This window comes from Pseudonaja textilis, chromosome 2, assembly GCF_049901715.1.
Source record: "Pseudonaja textilis isolate UNSWEBS1 chromosome 2, rPseTex1.2, whole genome shotgun sequence".
NCBI lineage: Eukaryota > Metazoa > Chordata > Lepidosauria > Squamata > Elapidae > Pseudonaja > Pseudonaja textilis.
Window position 1 is genome coordinate 88,190,791 of NC_141991.1, and position 23,385 is coordinate 88,214,175.

The following is a 23,385-nucleotide window of genomic DNA, read 5'->3' on the forward strand; positions in this document are numbered from 1 at the left end:
CAAAATGTGTTTTCTGACACAGAGACAACTGTGCAGTGCATTTTTTTTTAAAAAAAAAAATCACTGTGGGACTCTTTCATTCCAGGAACAAGGGCCATTCTCTGTGATGCAAATTAACTGGATTCAGTTAACATGCAGATCTAACTACTGATTTATAGAATGGATTTCTTATTATTTAAATATCACTTTCTTCCTTATCCATTTCTATTCCAACATACCTGCAGCCTTCCGTAAAAAATTAAGGTTGGGTTCATTTTTCCTCCCCCCCCCCCCATATAAGATCCTGTTTATTGATCCTGTCTTCTTTACATTGTCATAACTGGGAATTTGTCAAATGGTGAACAGTTTTCTTATTTTAACACTGATTTTCTCTTTGTTGCTAGCATTAGAATGACATTTTGCTGTTCTAACGCTTAAGAATGTTGGCATTCCCAACTACAGTGGCCAGAATGGCAGCATTTCTCAGTGCCATGCATCCCTCCCACCATCCTTCTTGCTGTGCTATTTCTATAATGAACTTCAAGAAATTGCAGGCTGAAGCAATTGAAAAATGACAGAATAAAGGAAAAGGAAGGCATTGGATTGGCAGGAGGAACTAATGGAAACACAGAGAAGAAATTGATCTGAAGTAAGCAACCCTCAGCAAACATTTAGGTGATCTTGGTTGGTGGTGAAATTAGATTTAAATCCTGAAAGATAATGTTCTGCTGAATGCAGGCCAGACCATATTTATCTGGTCTGAAATGTGTAGTCATCACAACAACAGAACCTATTTCTCCCTTGTCAACTATAAATAGATACCTTGAAGTTAAAACATTGATATTTAATAGCGGAGTTCTCTTGCCCTTATAGTTATGGATTTCCCCTTTTTCTTTCTCACCATTCACACAATGAAAATGGCCATACAATCAAGAGAGTTGGGATGACAATATGATGCTCCTATATGGATGGGAATAAAATAACTTAGCCCTATAAAACTATAGAATGTTACCTAGGTAACTATTTTACTGAACTGCAAGAAAACTGTTGTGTAGACTAATGCTAATTAATTTGGGCAATTGTGCTCAATTTAAATATTATAAATTTAAACATGTTATAATCAATTACTTAATTTAAGGCTTAATTAGCTGAAAATCATTTAGCTGGCAGCTGGTATACTAATAACAACCAGCATCCCAAATGTATTGGATTAGGTTATAGTTTCTGTCATTCCCACACCATTTATTCCAATGAAACCCAGCAGTATCGGACTGGAAATTCTGATTTAGGCAAATAAGGAATGTAGACGCAACTGTCTAAGAATTCCTGGAGGTGAAGTCCCAGGAGATCCAGAGGGATTTAGTCAGGGAAGTGGTTAGTGATAACATAAAAGAGACAGAACGGGGAGGAGGGACTGTTCACCAACTATAGGAGTAGAGCAATGTTCTGAGATCCATTTAAACTGAAATGCTGCTAAGATCCTGGCATGTACAATAAGCTATTGTTGATAATATCTGGAAGTTTCTCAATCCTCCAGGGTGATTTTGAGGATATGATATGGTAGGGATTGCAGGGCTTTAGCTCGTGCACTCACTCACACACACACACACACACAGAGAGAGAGAGAGAGAGAGAGAGAGAGAGATGTATCATCAAGCTGAGAAACTGGTCTGTTTGCTTCTTTTTTCAGCTCCTCTGCCTTGGAGCAAGATTATAAAGATATGAAAATGTAATAAGCATAAACCTTACCACTTCTACTGGAATAATTTGTATACCTTCTCAATCAAAACTCTTTTGATTTAGGGCTATTATGGTACAGACAAAAAAAGGAGTAATCACTAAATGCTCGGGAAGCAGTTCTAGGAGAGAGCTTATGTGTTCCCCCCATCCCACCCCCAGTTAGCCCTGGCAGAAATAATACAACCCATTTATATTTGTAAGGAGATTTATGCCACACGGTTTGCTTGCTGGCAGCTGTCAGAAACCCACTTTTGTCCATAAAAGCAAAGAAAGCTGTCCAGGGATGTTGTGCCTGGAGCAAGCTGAGGGCTGCTTGTTAGCGAAGAGGCAGTGGAAGTTCTTTGGGCGTTGAAGTGAAAGTTCTTTCAGCGTCGAAAGTTCTTTGACCTTACCCTGTTCCCCCTGTCTCCAATTATCCCTGGTTATTGATTCCCTGGCAGGCCACCTTCCATTTTCATCCAGCAAGCTCCAGAGCTGGCCAGCTGCCACAGAATTGGTTGCCTTGGCTGCGTTTAGCTGCATAGGGAGTGTACCGTACAGAACAGAAACTCTCAGCTGACACAGCGTACTTCTGCAGTAAACAGCCCACATGCACTTAGCTGAGGGGGCTGGGCCTTCAGCCTACGTCACAACTAGAGCACGGGGGTTTATCATTAACTCCTTTAAAGAGCAGCACAGCAGCTTGAACAAGCTTGAAGCTCTGGGCTAATTCGCAGGTAAGAATTAATAAGCCAGAAGAGAAAAAAGTGTTTTGCTGGTAGTATGAAAATATTTTCCAACTCAGCAGGTCAATCAGATGTATACTTAGCAAAATCTACAGGATAGCCATTTATCAACACCCAGTGGGTTTCTATTCTTGCCTAGGTGAATGGAAAGGTTACATAAACACATTGTAAATTCTTCTCATTCCACCATCTTTGGGAGATAACAAGGTCAGGAAGAATTGAGGGGGAAAGGAAGCTGCTCTTTCCATGATTTTCATCAATCTACTCAGTTTTTCCACCGTTAACGTTCTGACAATTGCATTGAAGAAGTAGAAATTAAGCAAGTGCAAGTTAAGACATGACATTGTGCCCACTGGCATTGGGTAAAGTTTGTTTGTTTTCCTGCCACTATTAATAACATAAGGCACAAGAGGGAGGCATGGAAATAAAGGAAACCAAACATGTCTGGATGCAATTTTTCCTGGGCAGTGCATCTATGGTGTTTACATGTTTAGAAGGACTATGTGTTGGAGTTCTGCTGCTGGATTTGACAATTCATTAGTGAAGGCCTATTTTCATGGCTCCTCATTATTAAGAACAGTCAGAATATAGATATTTGGGGTGGGGGAAGGGAGAAGTGTCTATGTGGAGGAGGTTTTTGTTATTCTTACAGGTCATAAATATTTGCAGGCAGAGATTTTGGCCTTGTTAATGTCAGTAAGTTCTCATGGACACTTTGAAGTGTTACAATCCTACTGAAGTTGTGCTACATTTTTTTTTCTATATGCTAATCTCTACTGTACTTCCATATCATTCCTGGTAAAATACCCAGCTTTCTTTCATTATTTACTGTTGTGCTTGCAACAGGATTTAGAGTTTTAAAAACATGTATGCTAGATATACTGTAGAAAGTTGGTTTGTAGCTACATAGCCAGTGATAGGCCCAGAATTAATTTTTCAGTTGTATATAAATATGCACACACTTTTATATATGTGTATACTTGTGTGGTAATCCTCAATTTACAACAGTTCATTTTGTGACCAAAGTTACAACAGCACTGAAAAAAGTACAAGTTGCAGAATTCCTCTGATATAAGAAAGTTACAGCAAAACTATCACTTTGAATTGTAATGTAGACTTAATAGCTTTATATCTCTTTTTTCCTAATCCTCAAATCACAGTTTTTTTAAAAAATCCACATCCTTTTTTTTGTATCTCTACAAAAGAAAGTATTTTTTCTTATTTTATATTATGATTATTATTAGCAATCCAAATTAGTGTGTTTCTTTTATGAATTTTTATTTGTTTTTTGGCAAGTTATTACTAATAAATAACTTCTTTCTTTCTTTATTGATTAGCTATTCCAATTCCATTTTAAATTGCTTGTATCATTTTTTCGTAATAATTTATTTCTGGAACTTTGCACTTTGGTCTGGCCCAAAGGCTAATCAATAAAGAAAGAAAAAAGTACTAATAAATAAATTCAGAGACTGAATTATAGATGTGTTATAAAATTCTGTTTTAATGACTCTTGGTTGTTTCAATTAAACTCAAAAAAGTTACTCTCTCAACTAAGAACTGCATTTCAAAGAACTAGATTGGCTTTAGAGATAACTTAATCATGACTTTCTGTAAAAATTGACCATAGTAATTTTAGACAAACCACTTCAGATAACCTCAAAGAAAAGAAGGCGAAGAATTATAGGGCAAGTGAAATCTTCTCTAGTAATCTGGCTCTAAGATGTAGCATTTTACACTTGTAACCTGACTCCAATATGTAGCATTTTACACCAAAGAAATTGGCACTACTGCTTGTAGAATAACTATAATGTATCTTTGAGCTCTTCCAGAAACCACTCTAACTGATGAGTTCTATAACATCTGAAATTTTCAGATTAGATACAAGCACAGTCCCAAGAAGAAAATATCGTAATAGTCTAATCTTGGAGGTTGCATACTTCACTGGTGTGTGCTATGCCATAGTTCCAAAATCATTTTAAGGATGAAAGTGGCATATCAGCCACAGCTAATCAAAAAATGATCCTTGACATTCTTTCAATTTGAAAAATGAAAAAGCGAACAAGCTTCAGATCCAGATGCATCCTCAGCTGTGTTTCAGCTTCTTGTAGGATAGCATAATTCCATTCAGAATTACTTTTCTGCAACTTTGATATTCTGCTAAGCACCTTAATCTTTCCTGGATTCAGACTCCTTTTTTAAATCCCTCTTTTAGCCCATTGCTGAATGCAGGCAAGCATTCAGAAAGGCTACTCTATTAACTGAAAATGTTACAGAAATCTGCTCTTACTACAATTATATCCTTGCACTTAGTGAATAGTTTCCCCAGATACTATCACTAGAGTATCTTTGATGAATCAAAGTCTGAAACTCCATCTCCCAACTTTCAGGAATGCCATGTCTTAATAGCTGGCCATTAACATCCCAGTTACCAACTATAAGTCACACACAGTCAAATATCATATAAATACTACACATAGAACAGCCCAATGCATACATTTTTGAGCACTTCTGAGCTGCGGTGGTGCAGTGGTTAGAATGCAGTACTGCAGGCTACTTCTGCAGGCTACTTCTGCTGACTGCCTGTAACTTGGCTGTTCAAAACTCACCAGCTTAAGATTGACTCAGCCTTCCATCCTTCCGAGGTCAGTAAAATGAGGAGCCAGGTTGTTGGGGGCAATATGCTGACTCTATTAAACTGCTTAGAGAGGGCTGTAAAAGCATTGTGAAGTGATCTATATGAGTCTGACAGCCTGGAGGAATAAACCTCTGGTCCAGGTGACTGAGTTTGGATCCTGCAACATTATCCCAGGACACATGTATTTGCCTTCATTTGCAATTCCACTAAGCCATGATCATAACAAAAGTAGGAAAATTACACCAGCCAGCACAAACAAGCATGGGACACAAAGCCTACAAAGTTAGCTAAGACCCCCACCCCCTGGGAGTCTGACAGTCAATGGGATATATTTCTTACACCGGAACAGGAAGCACTAAGGTGAGGCCCAACAGAGGGTATAAGACTAGGGCACTCTCAGCATCTTGCCCCTTTTATTTTTCTTCACCCAACATCTGGAAGCATGCGATCGCCTTTTTCCTTCACCCAGCCTGTCCACCATTAAACTTTTTTTCCAAGCAACCTCCATGTTTCCAGTGTCTTTTTCCCCACTTGGAACTGAACCCAGAAGGATAATTTTTCCAACACTTTAACAAAGCATGGCAATATAGGGACCAGTATACAGTTATACTGAGCTCACAAGAGCTCTAATAATTGCTTTATTGTGGGTTCAGTTTGGGATGGAGGACACATCCTCTTTTTTGCTCCCATGTCCTCCACCCAGAAGGCATAGCCTTAAAAATCAAATATTGTCTGGCTTTTTGAGTATCTAACTGAGCCCTTTTTCTGTGCAGTACTTTCCTAATACGATATTTCTCAACTTCAGCAACTTTAAGATGGGTGGACCTCAACTTTCAGACTCTTTCAGCATTTGGCTGGGGAATTCTGGAAGCTGAAGTCCACACACGTTAAAAGTTGCTGAGGTTGAGAAACAGTGTCCTAACAGCAACAGTGCTAACAGCAAGTTAACAATTGGCAAGACATTAATCAATTATATCCTGAAGTCTTTTGCCTCCTAACTGCTTTCCACAGCAAGCACTGTAGGCAAACAGTTGGTGCTAGCACATACCTCCCAATTTCTTGGTGTGTGTTTACTGACTTCTGATCCTTTCCTCTCCAATAAATGTATATACAAATATTAAAAAGTTAGCATATCCTGTTCAGATATCTGGAAAGGAACGACAGGCATGTTGGTACAGATTTCCCCCTTGAAGTATCCTATGTGTTGCTTCAAAGATGCACAGGTACTATGTCAATTTTACTAACATAAACAACCCTATCTTATACTACCATGTTTCTCCAACAATACGCCCCCCCCATAGGAAGACCCAGCATCTTTTCTAGGCATAAAATGAAATTAATCCCCTCCCCCTAAATTTAGGCCTAGTTTAAAACATGCAAAATTGGGGAGGGAAGGGGGGGGGGACTTGCCATTAGGACTGCCCCATGGGTAGCTACGCCTCATCATCAGCCGCTCCTAACAGCCAATCATGGAGCACAGAGTGCTCAGGTCAGCAGGCAGGCGGCGTTGGTGTGGATGTCTGGCAGCGTTTCAGCCGCTTCTCAGGCCTCCGTAGCTTCCATGGTTCCCACCGGTGCTGGCACCTCTTTTGCCAGTGCCGTCTCCAACAACAGTGTCTGAGTTGCTCCCTCTTTTCCCCCGTCCCCGTAACAATAGGAAAATAAAACATTTTGAGGTAACTGGGAATGCCATGTGCTGCGTTTTGGTTTAATCCCAAGCGGCTGGGTCGGCGTGAGAAGAGCCGAGCGAACATCTCTGCTGCTGCTACCCTTGGTGCTCCAGCCTCGGGCTCTGCCAGTTTGCAAAAGTCCCAGTGTGCAGCCCGTTCCTGTATTCCAAGCGCCAGGCCGAGCTGCAGCTGTCCCTCTCTTACCAGCACTGTCTCCAATAACAGCGGCAGCAGCGGCAGGAACCGTGGAAGTTAAGGAGGCAGCTCCCCCACCCGAGAAGCGGCTTCCCACTGCTGCTGCTGTTATTGGAGATGGCGCTGGTAAGAGAGGGACAGCTGCGGCTCGGCCTGGGCACTTGGAATGCAGGAATGGGCTGCGCACTGGGACTTTTGCTAATTTGCAGAGCCCAAGGCTGGAGCACCAAGGGTAGCAGGAGCAGAGATGCTTGCTCGGCTCTTCTCACGCCCACGCCCACGCCCACTTGGGATTAAACCAAAACGCAGCACGTGATGCTCCCAGGTGCCTCAAAATGTTTTTTTCCTGTTGTTACGGGGATAGGGGAAAAGCGGGAGCAACTCAGATGCTGTTGTTGGAGACGGTGCTGGTGCACGGGGCGGGGGGGGGAGAGAAATTAATTCACCCCCCAAAAGACGTCCTAGCCATTTGGGGGGGGGGTCAAAAATAAATAAGGCCCGGCCTTATTTTGTGAGAAACACGGTAATTTCCTGCAGTCGAGATAGTTTCATATAAGCCTGTTTACTTATAAAGTTTTTTTCCCCATAATTCCTCTTAGCTTTGTGGCCCGAGGTCAAATGATCTTGTTATGCTGTTGTTTTTGGGAGGGTGTGTGGATGTTATTTTTAAAATCGTTTCTTTTACATTTTTATTGTCATTGTGACAATACCAGATACATAAAGATGCATATAAGTTTCTTTCATAAATAAATGAGTTAAAATCTTTACTTTTATTTTTGACACTGCATTTAAGTGCTGTTGATACTTTCCCCCTTTTCTTAAACTGGTTTCACTTTCAATTTTCTTTTCCCAATCTGTGGACAGAGTTTTTTTTTTTAGCCTGTTGACTCATGTTGTAGATTTGTTTCTCTCACTGTCTCTCTTTCTTGAAAATTCCAAATTGGTGAATCACTTGGAAGTAAATTTTCCCCTTTATCTCAGACTATAGACTGTCTTTCCTTCGCTTGCGCATAGCTCTTAGCTCCTGTGTTTCTTTCTGTTCCTCCCACAAATATTCCATCTCCCGGCTGTTACACATTGTTCTCTTCCTGGAGTGGCATCTTCTATCTTTTGATGAACTGATATGTTCTAGGCTCAAATATGCCCACTCCTCCTTTATCATAGCCCAAACACAGCAATGCACCCTGCCTTTTGTTAGCAACTGGCAAATAGATGAAAATTCCTGTTTTCTCTAGAACGCTTTCCTATTATACAGAGTAGAATTGTATCATTCAGAAGTTTGGCTTCTGTCCAAAAAACCTTGCATGTTTTCAATCTGTTAAAGCTGTACTTTACATTTGAAGGAAAAGTCTGCTTTTTCTAAAGTCTTTAGTGTGAACTTCTTTCCACATACTTTCATTGAACAAGTAAACTGTTCTGTATTGAGCTTGCTAGTTTATCTGTAACAAAACCGTGATTTAGAAGAAACAACAGCACATTTGAGACTAATGAGAAAAATATCTGATGACAGCAGAAATATATGTGCCATGAATAGTTTTCTTGGAAAAACTATTCGATGTTAGTCTACCCATTAATATTAAAAAAAAACCTTGTATCATACTCTAAAACTTCAAACACCTACATTTTTAACGATCAATAACATTATTTGTCACATATTTAACATTTAAATAAACAACTCATCTGTTTTATCCCAAATTGAAAACTCTTGATTTTCTTGTTTCAAAAGCCTGATCTTGATGGTATGATTCTGATTTTAGAGTGCTTTCTTTTCATTTGAAACAATTAAACAGAATTCAATAACAATTTTCTTTATCTGACTCAAGTTCCTCTAATTTTCTGCCATCTGGAAGGAAATAGAACAATAGAAGGATAAATATACTTTTTCAATGAGCATTATTCACTACTTTCTGTCGCAAACAACATGTATGTGCTTCACAATAATCTCCCAGTGAGTCTCCTTCAGGGGTGACAGATGAAAAAGAAAATTAAAAGGTTTCCATTTTAAAACAGATATAGTGTTCTTGACTGTTTTCAAGCCTTGAGCCAGAAGTTTGTGATTTGTCAGGGACTGTTTGCCTGTGGAAGAAAGGAGCCCAAAGACCATATTTTTACAACGATCACCTGCTGCTTTCCAAGAAAGAGGGATCCCAAACAATAACAAGGCAGAGATTCATTTAAACTGTGGGACTGAGAGGCAGGAAATCTGAGGGATCTGATTCCTGGGGAAGCTTTCTTTCAGGAAGTGAGGTATATGTTAAACAGGAGCAATCTTTTTCCTATTGTAAAACGAGAGCCACACCTCTGTGACAAAGTGGAATGATAAGAGAATCGGACACCCATGTTTGATTATGAGGGACTCTACTCCATGCTCAGATGATCCTTTTTGAGGACAAGTGAGGGCTTTCTTTACATGTGGGGGGAGCAGGAAACGGCAGAGGAGAACAGGGGGAAAGAGTTTGCAACAGAAGATGGGAGAAGGAGAAAACAGGAAACAGGACACGGGAGGAATTTGCAGCCTTATTTCATTAGCTTTCATTGTACAGGCTGATACTGTTCACTGGTATTGCAATACTACTGAGAACTTATAGAAGAGGGGAATCTGTGTTGGTGAGGCATTTATCTTTCTCATAGCTCTTAATAATTATTCTGTGGTTGCTATATGGATTTGGGTGGGGATTGGGGGTAGATGTTTTCAATCCTGCCTTCTTTGTTAGTTTTATAAGTAACTTAAGGCAGCAACCATACTTGATACTCCTTATTCCTTCAATTTTCCTCACAACATCAACTCTGTGAAGTGAATTGGGCTAAGAGAGACTGATTGATTCACAATCACCTGGCTGTTTTTTCATGCTTAGACTAGAGCTCAGTTTCCTGGTTTCTAGGCCAGCACCCTAAACAACTATACCAGTTTGGCCTTTGTAAGCGTCATTGTAGGAACTGCCTGTGACTGAATTGCAATCGGTTTTTCTTTTGTAATTCCCTCTTTTGTTCTTGTTCTTTGTTATTGACATATCACATGCTTGCATTAAATCTCGCACGTTGCAGTTAAAGCGCAGCTGGTACTGACACTGTGTTTCCATATTTTGAGGGAATTGTCTATAGTTTTGACTGAGTTGTGGATATTTGCCAATTTCCTAAAGGGAAACCCCAGCCAGTTTTAGCCCAAGTGTCAATATGGGCAGAAAAGTAAGTGATCTTTTGTTCTATTGCAGTGGTGGCTAACCTTTTTGAGCTCCTGTGCTGAAAATTGCATGCTCACTTGCACGTGTGTGCTCGCATGCCAGCACCTAGAGGCTATGCACGCAGCCCCCCCATGACCCCTGTGCATGTGTGTGAGCCCCTTCGCCCACCGCACGTCTCTGCATATGCATGTGTGTTTCCCACACCCCCACGCCCCGCGCATGCACTCCAGATACCAACAATCAGCTGTAGCCTGGGAGGCACGTGTGCCTTCACAGTGGGGCTTTTCTGGGAGACCTCTTGCATGCTGGCAGAAGTGGCTCTGCGTGCCACTTCCGGCACCCGTACCATAGGTTCACCATCATGGTTCTATTGCATGGGATTCAATGATGGGTCATGATTGGTGAGGGGTCTGGCTGACAAGGATAACATAGGCATCTTACCTTCTCACAGTGCTGCTGAAACTCAATCCTAATCTAGGATAGGAGTTACTTCAGAAATGGGGATTACACTTCTTCCATTCCTCAATAAATGCTCAGGAAATGTGGAAATGCAATGGCATTTTACCATAGTGTTCTGCTGGCTCTACAGATGACCTTCAAATATGAGGCATCGTTTTATATTGTAGTGCTTTCACATGTATTGAGTTGGGTATTCAGCTAAAAGACATTTGAAAAGGAGCAATGAATAAATAGAGCCATAGTAGTTTAAAAAGGCAAAAAGTAATTGAAATACCAACTCTTTTTCCATAATAACCTAATTAGGTATCTGATGCTTGTGTTGTCCATATCCTGCCTTAGCTGTTCAAGCCTTCCTTCCCTCTTTAGGCACAAATGGGTTGACAGCATGTGGGTGGAATTCAGTGCTATTTGCAACAGACATTCTCAGACATTAGTAGCTTCTGCTGGAGACCCAGGAGGAAATACAGAAGCAAATAGAGGCACCTTTTAGTCATGGAAAGTCTCTAAAGGAATATTGCTCCCTTGGTTGTGATTTTATTTTTTAAAGAGTCATTACAGTGGCTTTATTGATTTATTTAATTTGATTTTTATGCCCTCCAACTTGAAATATGACTCTGACTAGCAAATGACAGTTAAAATAAGAATAAAAACATCAACAGACCTCTCTCAAAGAAACATCATCCCAGAGGCACTGCACATATCCACAACTCCTAAAAAATGGATTCATAAACATCCTGGCCCAATGCCCATGGAAAGGATCAAGTTTTTAATGCCTTACGGAAAGTCATCAGAGTCAGGGTCCCAGAGCAGGCATGGCAATAGAAAAGGTATGTTTCTTTGGTTCCATCAGGTAATATTGCTTAATTAAGGGGACCAGAAGCAGAGACAGATGGCTAACCCAATTCTGTGCCATGAAAAGCATTATATAAAGTAACCAGCATCTTGAATTTACTCAGAAACCTACTGAGAGCCAGAGTAGTTCATAAGCTGCTCATTATTGCAAGGAGCCATGATAGCGCACGGTGGTTAGAATATAGTATTTCAGGCAAACTCTACCCGCTACCAGGAGTTCAATCCTGACTGGTTCAAGGTTGGTTCATCTTTCTATCTTTCCAACAACCCAGATTGTTGGGGGCAATATGCTGACTCTGAAAACCACTCAGAGAGGGCTGCAAAGCCCTGTGGAACAGTATATAAGGCTAAAAGAAATTCTTATTGCTAAGGCATACCCATAACTACGCATACTATCACATTTTGAACTAGCTGGGCTAGCTGCAATTTCTATGTGATGTAGAACATATAGGCAGTAATTCGGAAGGGAAGTAACTGGGAGCAAAACCTTCTGATCCAGAAATGTGCACAATTGGTACACAAAATGTAATTGTGCAAATGCCCTTCTAACCCTGGTTATCCTTTAAGCTTGAGCTAAGACCTTAGGAGGAGCCCAAGTTGTGCAATAGTTCCATCTGGGTCAGTACAATCCTTTCCAGAACTGTCAAGTCCTGTGAGGTTGGCAAGACACATTGAGATTCTGGTGATTTTTCTAGATTTCTTTCGTCTTAGTAACATAATGTCACACAATCTTGAAAATGTATCAAAACAATTCTTTCATACAAGTTACATCTTGTACTTAAGGCCCTTTCTCATCACTTGAACTCAAGAGCCTTTTCTGTAATAGTGCTACTTCGTCTTTCAAATAGCTGACTTAACCATGTGGGACAACTACTGGGTTGCAGATCACACTTCGGGGAATCGGAGACAAAGCCTTGAAATATTCCGCTTAAAAAAAATATTGGATAACCACAGCTCAATCAATGCTTTGGCAAGATGCCCACTTGCCTTGAAACTGAAGTGGGAGAGAGAACAATCTGAAGGACAGCAGAGAGGGGTGTGGAGCAATCTTGTGTTTTACTTCTATTATTAATGTAAAAAAGTATTCTGCATTCAACCTTGCTGTAAAGACTCTATATAAGTGAACATATATCACTTCTTCCTCCTTCTCTGCTTGTCATCTGACAGTAACAGGCCATGTATTTATTTGCTAAAGTAGATTTGTGTCCATGAAAATAAATGCCACCATAAATCAGTCCTGAAAAGTAAGTCAAAACTTTTTTTTTTGTTTAACTTGTAAAAAGAAACTGATCGATGTCTTTACCCCCATTTTTTGTTGCTTATGCAATGAAGGTCTGTACAGTTAGACAAGGACCCAAGTTTTTCTATTATTTAGCCTCTTAAATGGATGCCATTTAAAACAAACATTACATAATTAGCATTTTAAAATTTATATTTGTGATTGTTGAGAAATGCTTGTGTTTTTATTTTATTTTGTATTTTCTATTAGTCCACTTTTAATTTTTTTTAAAAATGTAGGTATGCTACAGGATGTCTTTGTTTTATGATGGCAATTGGGATGAGAATTTTGGTCACTCATTGATGCAGTAATTAATAATAAATTAAGGGTTAGAATATAATTGTAGATGATGAAAGTACAAAGAACTGAATTTATTAAGTTTTGCACATTATCATTTCTGAGACTATAAAACTATGTCAAGCAAGTGACTTCTGTTCGCTTAGCCTGTGTGTATATCATTCGATAGTTTACCCCACCTTTTTGATTTAAATATACTAAGGAAATTAACAGCTACATTAAAAAAATTAGGTAGTGATAATTTGATAATGCTATATAAAATGATAAGCACTGTATGGAATTATACCCTGAAAATAAAGCATTTTACCATTCAATTGAATAATGCTGAGATTAAAAAAAATAATCCATCAGTTAAAATAATTTGAAAGGTTATCTCACTATTCCAGGCAAGCAGCAATATCTTTTCCTCTGTATTGATTTTAAAATGATGATTTCATCCAAGGTCACAGAACTGCGATTTGCATGGTTCAAGATGCTTTAGAAACATCACTGAGAAATGTTATGTGCCCTCAACCATGGTCAGCTTTCCCATATTTTAATTCAGGGTATGATCACTTTTAATTCCAGACTTAACTTTTATGTGGATGATGACAGCCACTATGTAGAATTATGTATGATGTCATCATGTCAGGAAGAGTCAATGAACACTCCTCAAAATTTAAAAGCCCTTTTTACATCAATCTGGGAAATGACTTCACTTTGAATGAAGCTTACGTGAAAGAAACTTACAAGGAGTGGCTTGGTCTTTTCTCATCGAATCATGTTTTTGCTTAACGGTATCTGTTCTCTCATTGGTGCAATGATAAATTTAACGTGGGTGAAAGTGTCAGGCAGGCCATGAGAACAACTTTATTAATGCAAGGATCTCTTGGGGAAGGGTGATCTCATTTTGCTCCACAACATGGTCAAAACTCTGCCAGGAAGAGACTCTTTTTAGTGAGGAATCTATTGAAGAAAGAAATAGTTTCACTTCTATATTACATTCCTTGCCCCAACCCCTATTAATAAATCAGGGGAGTTGCTGGGAATTCCAAACAGTTGTTTAGAATTAAATTCAAAGTTTCATAGTAACTAGTTAAGAACAAGTAAGGTTTTTCAAATTATACCATAGGTTATCACCCAGATACAATGTGTAGCTATAACAAAATGTCGAAGTGTATAACAAAAATTGGAAATCTATTAATCAGTGAAGAATTTGGATTAAGTGGGGACTGATGTAGTTAAAAGTTTGTATTATTGTAATGTAACAATTTATTATATTTTATTAATCAGTTCTCAATATATATGTTCATTCTTTCCTACAAAGTGGCTTACTATCAACAGATTATAAATACTAGCCAATATAATTCTTGCTATGGGAAAATCCCTTTTGAATGATAAATAATGGTTACAACTGATAAGTTGTTGCCAGTGTATGTTAGCTCTCTCTTATATTTTCAAAATGTAATAGTAAACAAAAGGGAGAATTCCCATTAAAATACAGCCTAAGAATTGACGTGACTATTGCTCATATGTTCAATGATTGAAACTTCTCATTCTGCCTTTGTAGCTCTTAATATGGCATATGACAGCACTGAAGAACCTCCATCCAAGGTGACTTCAGAGGATGAGGAACATATCTATGAACATATTTATGAAACTCTGGTAACTTCTGACAAACCAGAGCTGAATCACCAAATGGCCGTGGATGAGCTCATCACTACAGAAGCTAACTATGTGCACAACCTTCAGCTCTGCATTTTTGATATCCGTCATCACCTCCAGAAAAAACAGGTGAGAATAAGAGAGATGGTCTCTAATCATCAGCACTTGAGTTATGATAAACAACAGGGAATCCTGTTCTGTATAAATAGAAATACACTACGGCATTAAGGATGGTAACCATCAGTGGCTTGTCCCCAAATTGACTAAGCATTCAATGAATAGTAAGAAATAAGAGTATAGGGAGAAAATTCTTCAGCTGGGGATACTTTGAAAATTAAGTTTAAGGCAAGAGAAAGAGAGTATATTAATTGTTAATGTATACTTTATCAAGTAAGGGTGGTGAACCCTTGACTGATTGAGGGTATGGTTTGAAATGACTGGATCCTATTGTGAGAAAGTTTCTTCCGGTTGTCTAGCTGTTGTATTCTGTGGATTCATTCTTCAACAACGTGCTCGCAACTTCTGCCCTTGAAGAATCCATAGATCAATAAAGCAGCATGATACAGCTGCTTACAAAAATACAAAGGGATTTGTCAGAATGCACAACCTACAGATATTTAATGGATACAGTTATAGCAATGTTGGAATAGAAATATCACTGATAACAAGGTAGTAACTATCTTTGTCTTGTAGAATAGGAGCATATGCTGGTTAAGAGGAGAAACTGAAACATTGCACTACTCTTATTTCAGCTCCCTGAAATTGACTTGGAAGGATTGTTCTCTAATATAGATGATATCCTGGAGGTTTCCAAACGTTTGTTGAAAGGACTTGAAGCTTCTGTGAACGAGGGGCAAGGACAACTTTTTCATATCAGTAGGTAGTACCTACAATGATATATCTACTGCATAGTTTTTGAATACTATTATTAAAGCAATCGTGTAGATTCTATTATAATAACAGGAGTACTTTGATAACTTTGACACAAGTACTACAAGGCAGTATCAGATTGCCTAATGTCTTAAAACCTGGATTCAATATTATCTTTTCAAAAGTTGAAAGATAGAAGTGTTAATGTTAATCAGCTTGATATTAATCAGCTGTTTCCGTCATTCCAGAATTACTTTTATTATTTGTAGCAGAAGAAAATAGTTCTTTTAATATTGTCCAAAAGCATACTTATTTCAAGATTGTACATCAGATTATGGAGTAAAGAGAAATGGTTTAACTTCCAAAATAGTAAAATGTGTTTGCTAAATAAATGGAAGCCAATATGTTTTTTTTCTTAGATATTTTTAATTTTTTGAGTTCAGATTCTGGGGACAGCCCGGTATGAGTCATAAAAGGGGACATTTAGGAAGCCATCTGTGAAGCATCTTCAAAGCACTCCAGGGAATACTGTGGAGAAAGAAGAAGAAGAATGCTGGAAAACTTGATGAAAAGATAGGATGGCTAAGGGGTAAAATAAGCAGAGGATCTTAAAATTTAAAGAACAATGGGTAGTGACAGACAGTAGATAAAGGAGGAGATATGTAAAGTGAGGCTAATATAATCTGTCATATGAGACCTAATGATAAGAAGAGTTTTGCACTGTGATGGGTAAGTAAGAAGCAGGCAAAGAAGGAATCCAAGGGAGAATAGAGTTGCAATCCCATTCTTTGGAAATTCTGCCTGTTGTATTCAATTGTCACTTTTGAAATGTGAGCTAATATCCTTGAGAGGTGTGGCATATTCAAGGACCTGGGGGCGAAAGTGAAGGGTTAGCTTCTTAATTTCATAATTAGCCAGCTATACAATGGTACCTTGGTACTCAACTGCTTTGAAACTCATCAAATTTGGTATTTAATGTGTGCTGTTGTGAAACGGTACTCATTGTTTGTTTGGTACTCAATGCACAAGCTAGAACTTGTCCATACTGGCTACCTTGTGATTCATTACATTATTCCTTATGGGAAAAAATTATTTGGTACTCATTGTTTTTGCTCCTCATAATACCTCCCAGAATCAGTTAACAACGAGTACTGATAACAGACAATCAGAGTTGGAAGGGACCTTAGAGGTCATCTAGTCCAATCCCCCACCCACGTAGGAGACCCTACACCATTTCTGACAAATGGCAGTCCAATCTCTTCTTGAGTACCTGAGGTACTGAGATACCATTGTACTTCAAATGTGTATACTCTTTATCAGCCTGAAAAATTATTCCTGTGTCTATATACTTACATGTCTGTGCATACATATATTCATACTTGCATGAAAGTGAGACTAATTAATGAGATTTAAGAACAATATGATGCATTAAGGCTTTTATATGTCTTGGGAGTCTTCATTCTGATGGTTTGGTAATTTTGTTGTGGTAGGCACTTTATTCCAAGAGCTCAAAGCAGAAATGGAAAATGTCTATAAAATTTATTGTGGAGACTATGACCAAGCTCTTTTACTGTTGGATATTTATAGTAAGGAGCCAAGATTGCAAAAAGAAATCATGGAAACCTTGACTACCACTGTGTAAGTATATTCTATGATTGTGGCAATCATATAACCCAGATTTTTAGTATGCTAATATTTTTACTTTTCAAGAAACACAACCCTGGGTTTAATGAGGCAGTTATATCAGTCAGTGGTAGACAGCATCTGTGCACTTTGGGTCACTTCATCCCTTCACCTTGCTAAAACAGATACTTTAGTAGGGGTAGCATAGCTGAGAGAGATAACAGCTCTTTTTCCAAATGAATCACATACATATCGAAACCAGAGGGTTCAAATCTCAGTAGGATGTGAAGCAACTCTACTCATGCCATTTGTATTTAATTTTGAACATAGACGCCTTTTGCTAAATATCATGTTTAAAAGCAGAGAAACAAGTACAATTGCAAATGCAGTATGAGCTATACATCATCTATCCACTGGATTTCTATTGGATTGTATTAATTTCCTGCAATTGTGATGTTCCATGAATTCATAGCAAGATTCAAGGCATCTTGTCCTTTACAGAATTCAATGCCATCAGATAAGGTGGTCATTGGGCCAAACAAGTTTTTAAAGGGATTAAATAAAGCCACACTGTTTAGCATGCTTGATTGGGGTACGAATAAGAAGGCATTGTGCAAACTACAACATATTTCCTTTTTTAGTGGATATTATTTTTCATGGAAAGTGCCATGAAAAAAATGGTAATGCTCTGTGAGTTTTAATATTCAAAGCGATTGAATATTAAAAGCCAATCTCCAAAAGCTATTAAAGACAATTTTGCATAGACACTGAATCAATTATGTCCAGAGGGAGTGTCACAGAGTAGCAGAGGCACGGTTATTAAGCTCAGTTGCTTAATAACGCTGGAGATGGTCTCTGCTCTAGTGGTTTGAGTCCTAGCACTGCAGGGAGGGGTGAGCTCCTGTCAGCTGCCTCAACTTCTATCCACCTAACAGATGTTCTATGCAAGTAGATAAATAGATACCACTTTGGTGGGGAAATGAATTGGTATTCCATACAGACAGTCAGATTCCTGCTGGCTCTTAACCTTCCCAGTTGTGGTGCCCATTTGCAAGGTGGCTCCAGGGAAGGGAAGGGGCCTTGGATGATGCTGTAGGAAGAATTACTTGTCCTTCTTTCTGGTGCAAAGCCACCTCGCCTCCTTTGGCCCACCCTGGGAAGTATGTGAGCCTCTCCTAGAACAGAGCTGGTAAATTGGCAACCAAACTACTACTTTGCAATAGCATTGTGGTCTCTTGACTAATGTAACAATGTGATATGATAATAACAACAACAACAACAATAGAGCACCATTTGCTGAGGTCTCATCTGTTGATAAACTTTTTAGAAACCTTGTTGACCTTCTTTGAAACAGGATGCTCATACGAAGGAGCTCATCTTACACATTTCTTTCTGCCACTACTACCAACTAGAGCCCAGCTGCAGAAAAATCCTTCAAACTTAATAGAGCAGCAGCAATCGCAAGAATCTGTCCATCAGGCCTGCATTGTTAATCAAGGCTAATGTGTAATCTTCACACATGATGGTGAATTGCCCATATTCCAGGCAATGGCATGCTCATAACGTACCATTGGGCTTTAAAGGTTAAACACCTTAACTTTGTTGGAAATCAAGCATAACAATTGGAGGTGGATTATCAAGTAGATATAGAAGATACTTTAGAATATTATAAAGGGAAGACGGCTATTGTATTTGATTCATGGATTTTGTTTTGTTTTGGGGTTTGTTTGTTTTTTTTGCAGGCTCAAATAAAAAAATAACCAATCTGACGTAATGGGTAAAGTATTGGACTAGAAATTGGGAGATGGGATTTCTAGTCTTCTTTTAGGCAAGGGAGCCAATTGAATGACTGGATTGGGCACGCTTTCCCACCCCAATCCACCTCATCGGGTTGGGGGAAAGAATTATTAGGCACACTGTCTTGAGGTGTGCCAAAGAAAAAGGAGATGTAAATCAAATAAATAAATAGGCATGTAAAATGCAAATCCTGCCTCTCTGTTAAATACATATGAAATATTCAGTTTCCCATTTGGAAAGACTGAAACAATTTAAAGCCGCTTTAAATCCTGATGTTTATTTAGGAGCGTTAGAGGACACCCATTGTGAAATGACTCTGGGTAGCTTACATAAAATAAAAAACAAGAAGTAAAACAAGGAAAACCAGTAGGAAAATCCCTGCATCTCCACAAACCCACCGCTTCTAACAAAAACGTCACCTACTCTGCTCCATAAGCACCTCATCACAAAGCTGGGGGAAAAAAAATCCAGATTTTGAAGGCTTTCTAAAACATTGCCAGGACAGGGAGTTGATATGGATCTCTGGGCAGGAGGGGGAAGGATCTTATTCCAGACTAGAAAACAAGCTCCGTGACAGAGAAAATATGCTTTCTGGGTCCTAATAGATGGCGCTGTTTGCTTGAGGGGACCCAACATTTTCTGACTGGTATCCTTTTGCATTTCTTGGTCAGGCCTCACACTGGTGCTTCAAACCTGAGCTTCTTCCTGGTGATGCCAGTGCAACGAATCACAAAATACCCACTGATGCTGCAGAAGATTGTGGAAAACACTTCAGACACTGACAGTGCCTATGGAGCCCTGCAGGCTGCAGCCACCGCTATGACAGATGTCAATGCCAATATCAATGAATATAAAAGGCGGAAGGAAATAGGTAAGAAAGATTGATCTTCTCTGGCTATGTCTACTGCAGAATGCCAGGAACCTTCAACTTCTAATAGCACTCACTCCCCTACAATAATTAGTCAGAAAATTGAAATCTGGTATATCTGGGTCAATTGAAGCTGGCTATATGGAATGTTTGATGTATTTTTGCAGGATTTTGTGATCTTATTTCCTTGAGTTTAGCTAGGGATATTGAAAGTTTAATAATGGCAAACAAAAATAAAGGGAAAGTACTTTTAAAAATGTGATTTGGCACAGCAAGCGGTTTCCTGAGTCAGCATTTGCAATGTAGGAAATTAATCAGCTACAACCCACTTATAGCTCTGGATTTAAAGCACAATGGGCCACATTATTCATACACAAATGTTTCCTGCTGCACTTCCAAACATGCAAACAATGGAGAAGTCACTTTGGAAAGGAAATATACATTTGGAGGCATAGTCTGCTTTGGGAGAGTTGACCAGTCATGCCTGAGGAATACCAGGGGTGGTATTCAGCAGGTTCTCACCAGTTCTGGAGAACCGGTAGTGGAAATTTTGAGTAGTTCAGAGAACCAGCAACTCCCATCTCTGACTGGAGATTTTAGAGTATCCTTCCCCTGTCACGCCCACCAAGCCGTGCCCACAGAACCAGGAGTAAAAAAATTTGAATCCCACCACTGAAGAATACACATTATTGAATTGGAACCAGCCATTATAGAATGTAGAATATAGACTTTTTTATTGGCCAAATATGATTGGACGCAGAAAGAATTTATCTTAGTGCAAATGCTCTCAGTGTACATAAAAGAAAAGATACATTTGTCAAAAGTCAAGAATCATAAGGTACGGCACTTAATGATAGTCATAGGGTACAATAAGCAATCAAATCATACTAGGAAACAGTCAATATAAATCGTAAGGATACAAGCGACAAAGTTACAATCATACAGTCACAAGTGGGAGGGGATGGGTGATAAGTAGTGATGAGAAGATTAATAGTAATAGTAGTGCAGACTTTGTAAATAGCTGGACAGTGTTGAGGGAATTATTTGCTTAGCAGAGTGATGGCTTTCGGGAAAAAACTCTCCTTGTGTCTGTTCTGGTGTGCAATGCTCTATAGCATCGTTTTGAAGGTAGGAGTTGATGTGAGAGGTCTGTAAATATTTTCACAGCCCTCTTTCTGACTCATGCAGTATACAGGTCCTCGATTGAAGGCAGGTGGGTAGTAATTGTTTTTTCTGCAGTCCTAATTACCCTCTGAAGTCTGTGTCTGTCCTGTTGGGTTGCAGAACCAAACCAAACAGTTATAAAGGTGCAGATGACAGACTCAATAATTCCTCTGTAGAATGAACTTGGCTTCAAAGCTGAACTAAAACTAAGGGATAGGAAACAGGTCAGCTTTCAAGATGGTCATAATGTAGCAATCTTTAGGTCCGTCTTGTCAGAATTGTTTGCATAACTATAGCAGTGCCTCCCCAGTACGGTGGATGTGTTGGACAACAGTTCCCATCATTCTCAATCAGAATGCTGTCCTAGAAATGATAGAAGTTATGGTTCTGACAGAAGAGAATATTTGTAGCTCACGGTTAAACTTTGAGGCCCTTGATGCTCTCTGACCTTGATTGTTTTCTTGCAGACATTTCATTATCTGATAGGTAACACCATCTGTGCTAGGCATCAATGCTAGCATCAGTCTAGCACTGATGATGTTACTTAGTTGGGTAATGAAATGTCTGCAAGAAAATAACCCAAGGTCAGAGCACCAAGTACCCCAAAGTTATGGTTCACTAAATTTGGGGATTCCCAGGAAAGGAAAATCTGTTATATACTCTTCTTTAGCTGAAGAGACAATGGCTACAAGGCAGCCTCTTGATCCTATATTTGATTGCTTTTTTAGCTTGTTGTTAATCAGTGTATCCAAATGTATCCAAGTTAAGTATCTCTGGAGATTCTCAGTCATCCATGTCATGGTTGTCTGAAAGGTACTTTTTCAAGAGGCAACTGGACTTTCTGTTTTTTCTTTGAAGATGTTTTGCTTCTCATCCGAGAAGCTTCTTCAGCTCTGACTGGATGGTGGGGAATGGAAGGATTTATATAGTTTATGCATTAATGGACATTTGGTTGAGATGAGACCATCCAATGAGATGGACTGGGTTCTCAAGCAAATGAACTCCAAAACGACAAATCCCCCAAATGCCTGAAAGTATTCCGCCGCTTTTATTTTCAGATGCAGTTGCATTTTGGGTGTTTGTCGTTTTGAGGTTCATTTGCTTACAAACCCAGTCCTTCTCCATTGGATGGTCTCATCTCAAACAAACATCCATTAATGCAGCAAACTATCAGTGCCTAGGAGTACAAATCCTTCCATCCCCCACCATTCAGTCCGAGCTGAAGAAGCTTCTTGGATGAGAAGTGAAACATCTTCAGAGAAAAACCAGAAAGTCCAGTTGCCTCTTGAAAAAGCACCTTTGGGATGTCAGAGTTATGTTTTCCCATGGCATTTTTTTTCTTACGTCTACTGAAGAATCATTAAATACCCAGAAATTTTTCCTCCTGCCTTCTATAACTTGTTCTGTTACATTTCTCACCTTCTCTCCTCTTTTGGACTGAGAGCAGCAGATAAATATAACAAGGCTGGGTATCTGACTCTGCGAGAACGTCTGGCCCGCCTAAATACCCACTCCATTGCCAAGAAGACTGCACGGTTGAGCCGCCTCTTCATGCATGAAGCTGGGATTGTGACCAAGGTAAGTATATGTCATTTTGCTGTATGTCTTGGAACTGAATGCCCTATAGTGGTCTGGAATGACAAAGAATAATGAAGAGAGATTTATAATGGTTGATTGAGTCTTCCATCCTTCCCAGGTCAGTAAAATGAGGACCCAGATTGTTGGGGGCAATACGCTGACTCTGTAAACCACTTAGAGAGGGCGGTAAAGCACTGTGAAGCAGTATTTAAGTCTAAATGCTGTTGCTATAAACGGTACTGTTATAGAGATTGAGAATTCTAGGAAACGTAGACTCCAGGACCCCTCAACTCATCCACAGTTTCCATTCCATTCAACTGAATTTTATTTATTTAATTTGGTTTGTCAATTGCTTACAAGATAATAGGTATAAGTAAAAACATAGTTATGAATACATGGATACATATAAGAAAACTAAAAGAAACAATAGGACAGGGACGGTAGGCATGTTGGTGTGCTTATGCACGCTCCCTACAGACCTCTTAGGAAAGGGGTGAGGTCAATAGTAGAAAGTCTAAGGTTAAAGTTTTTGGAGTTTGGGGAAGAAACCACAGAGTCAGGTAGAGTATTCCAGACATTGACCACTCTGTTGCTGAAGTCATATTTCCTGCAATAAAGTTTGGTGCGATTAACCTTGAGTTTGCATCTGTTGTTTGCTCTTGTGTTGTTATGGTTGAAGCTGAAGTATTCATTGACAGGTAGTACATTGCAGTGTATGATTTTATATACTATACTTAGATCGGACTGAAGGCGGTGTAGTTCTAGGTTTTCTAGGTCTAGAATTTCAAGTCTGGTGGCATACAGTATTCTGCAACAAGTAGAGGAGTG

At 39.2% G+C, this 23,385-nt stretch overlaps 1 protein-coding gene across 1 annotated transcript in view; it reads left to right on the top strand.

Moving 5' to 3' along the window:
• The first annotated feature begins 2,346 nt into the window (after nucleotides 1–2,346).
• Nucleotides 2,347–23,385, top strand: part of ARHGEF37 (Rho guanine nucleotide exchange factor 37) — a 47,744-nt gene continuing 26,705 nt past the window's right edge. Inside the window, 6 exon segments of the mRNA XM_026696358.2 lie at nucleotides 2,347–2,435; nucleotides 14,563–14,786; nucleotides 15,410–15,533; nucleotides 17,018–17,165; nucleotides 19,619–19,818; nucleotides 22,427–22,557. Coding sequence (XP_026552143.2) covers nucleotides 14,571–14,786; nucleotides 15,410–15,533; nucleotides 17,018–17,165; nucleotides 19,619–19,818; nucleotides 22,427–22,557 — 819 coding nt within the window. The 5' untranslated portion in view covers nucleotides 2,347–2,435; nucleotides 14,563–14,570.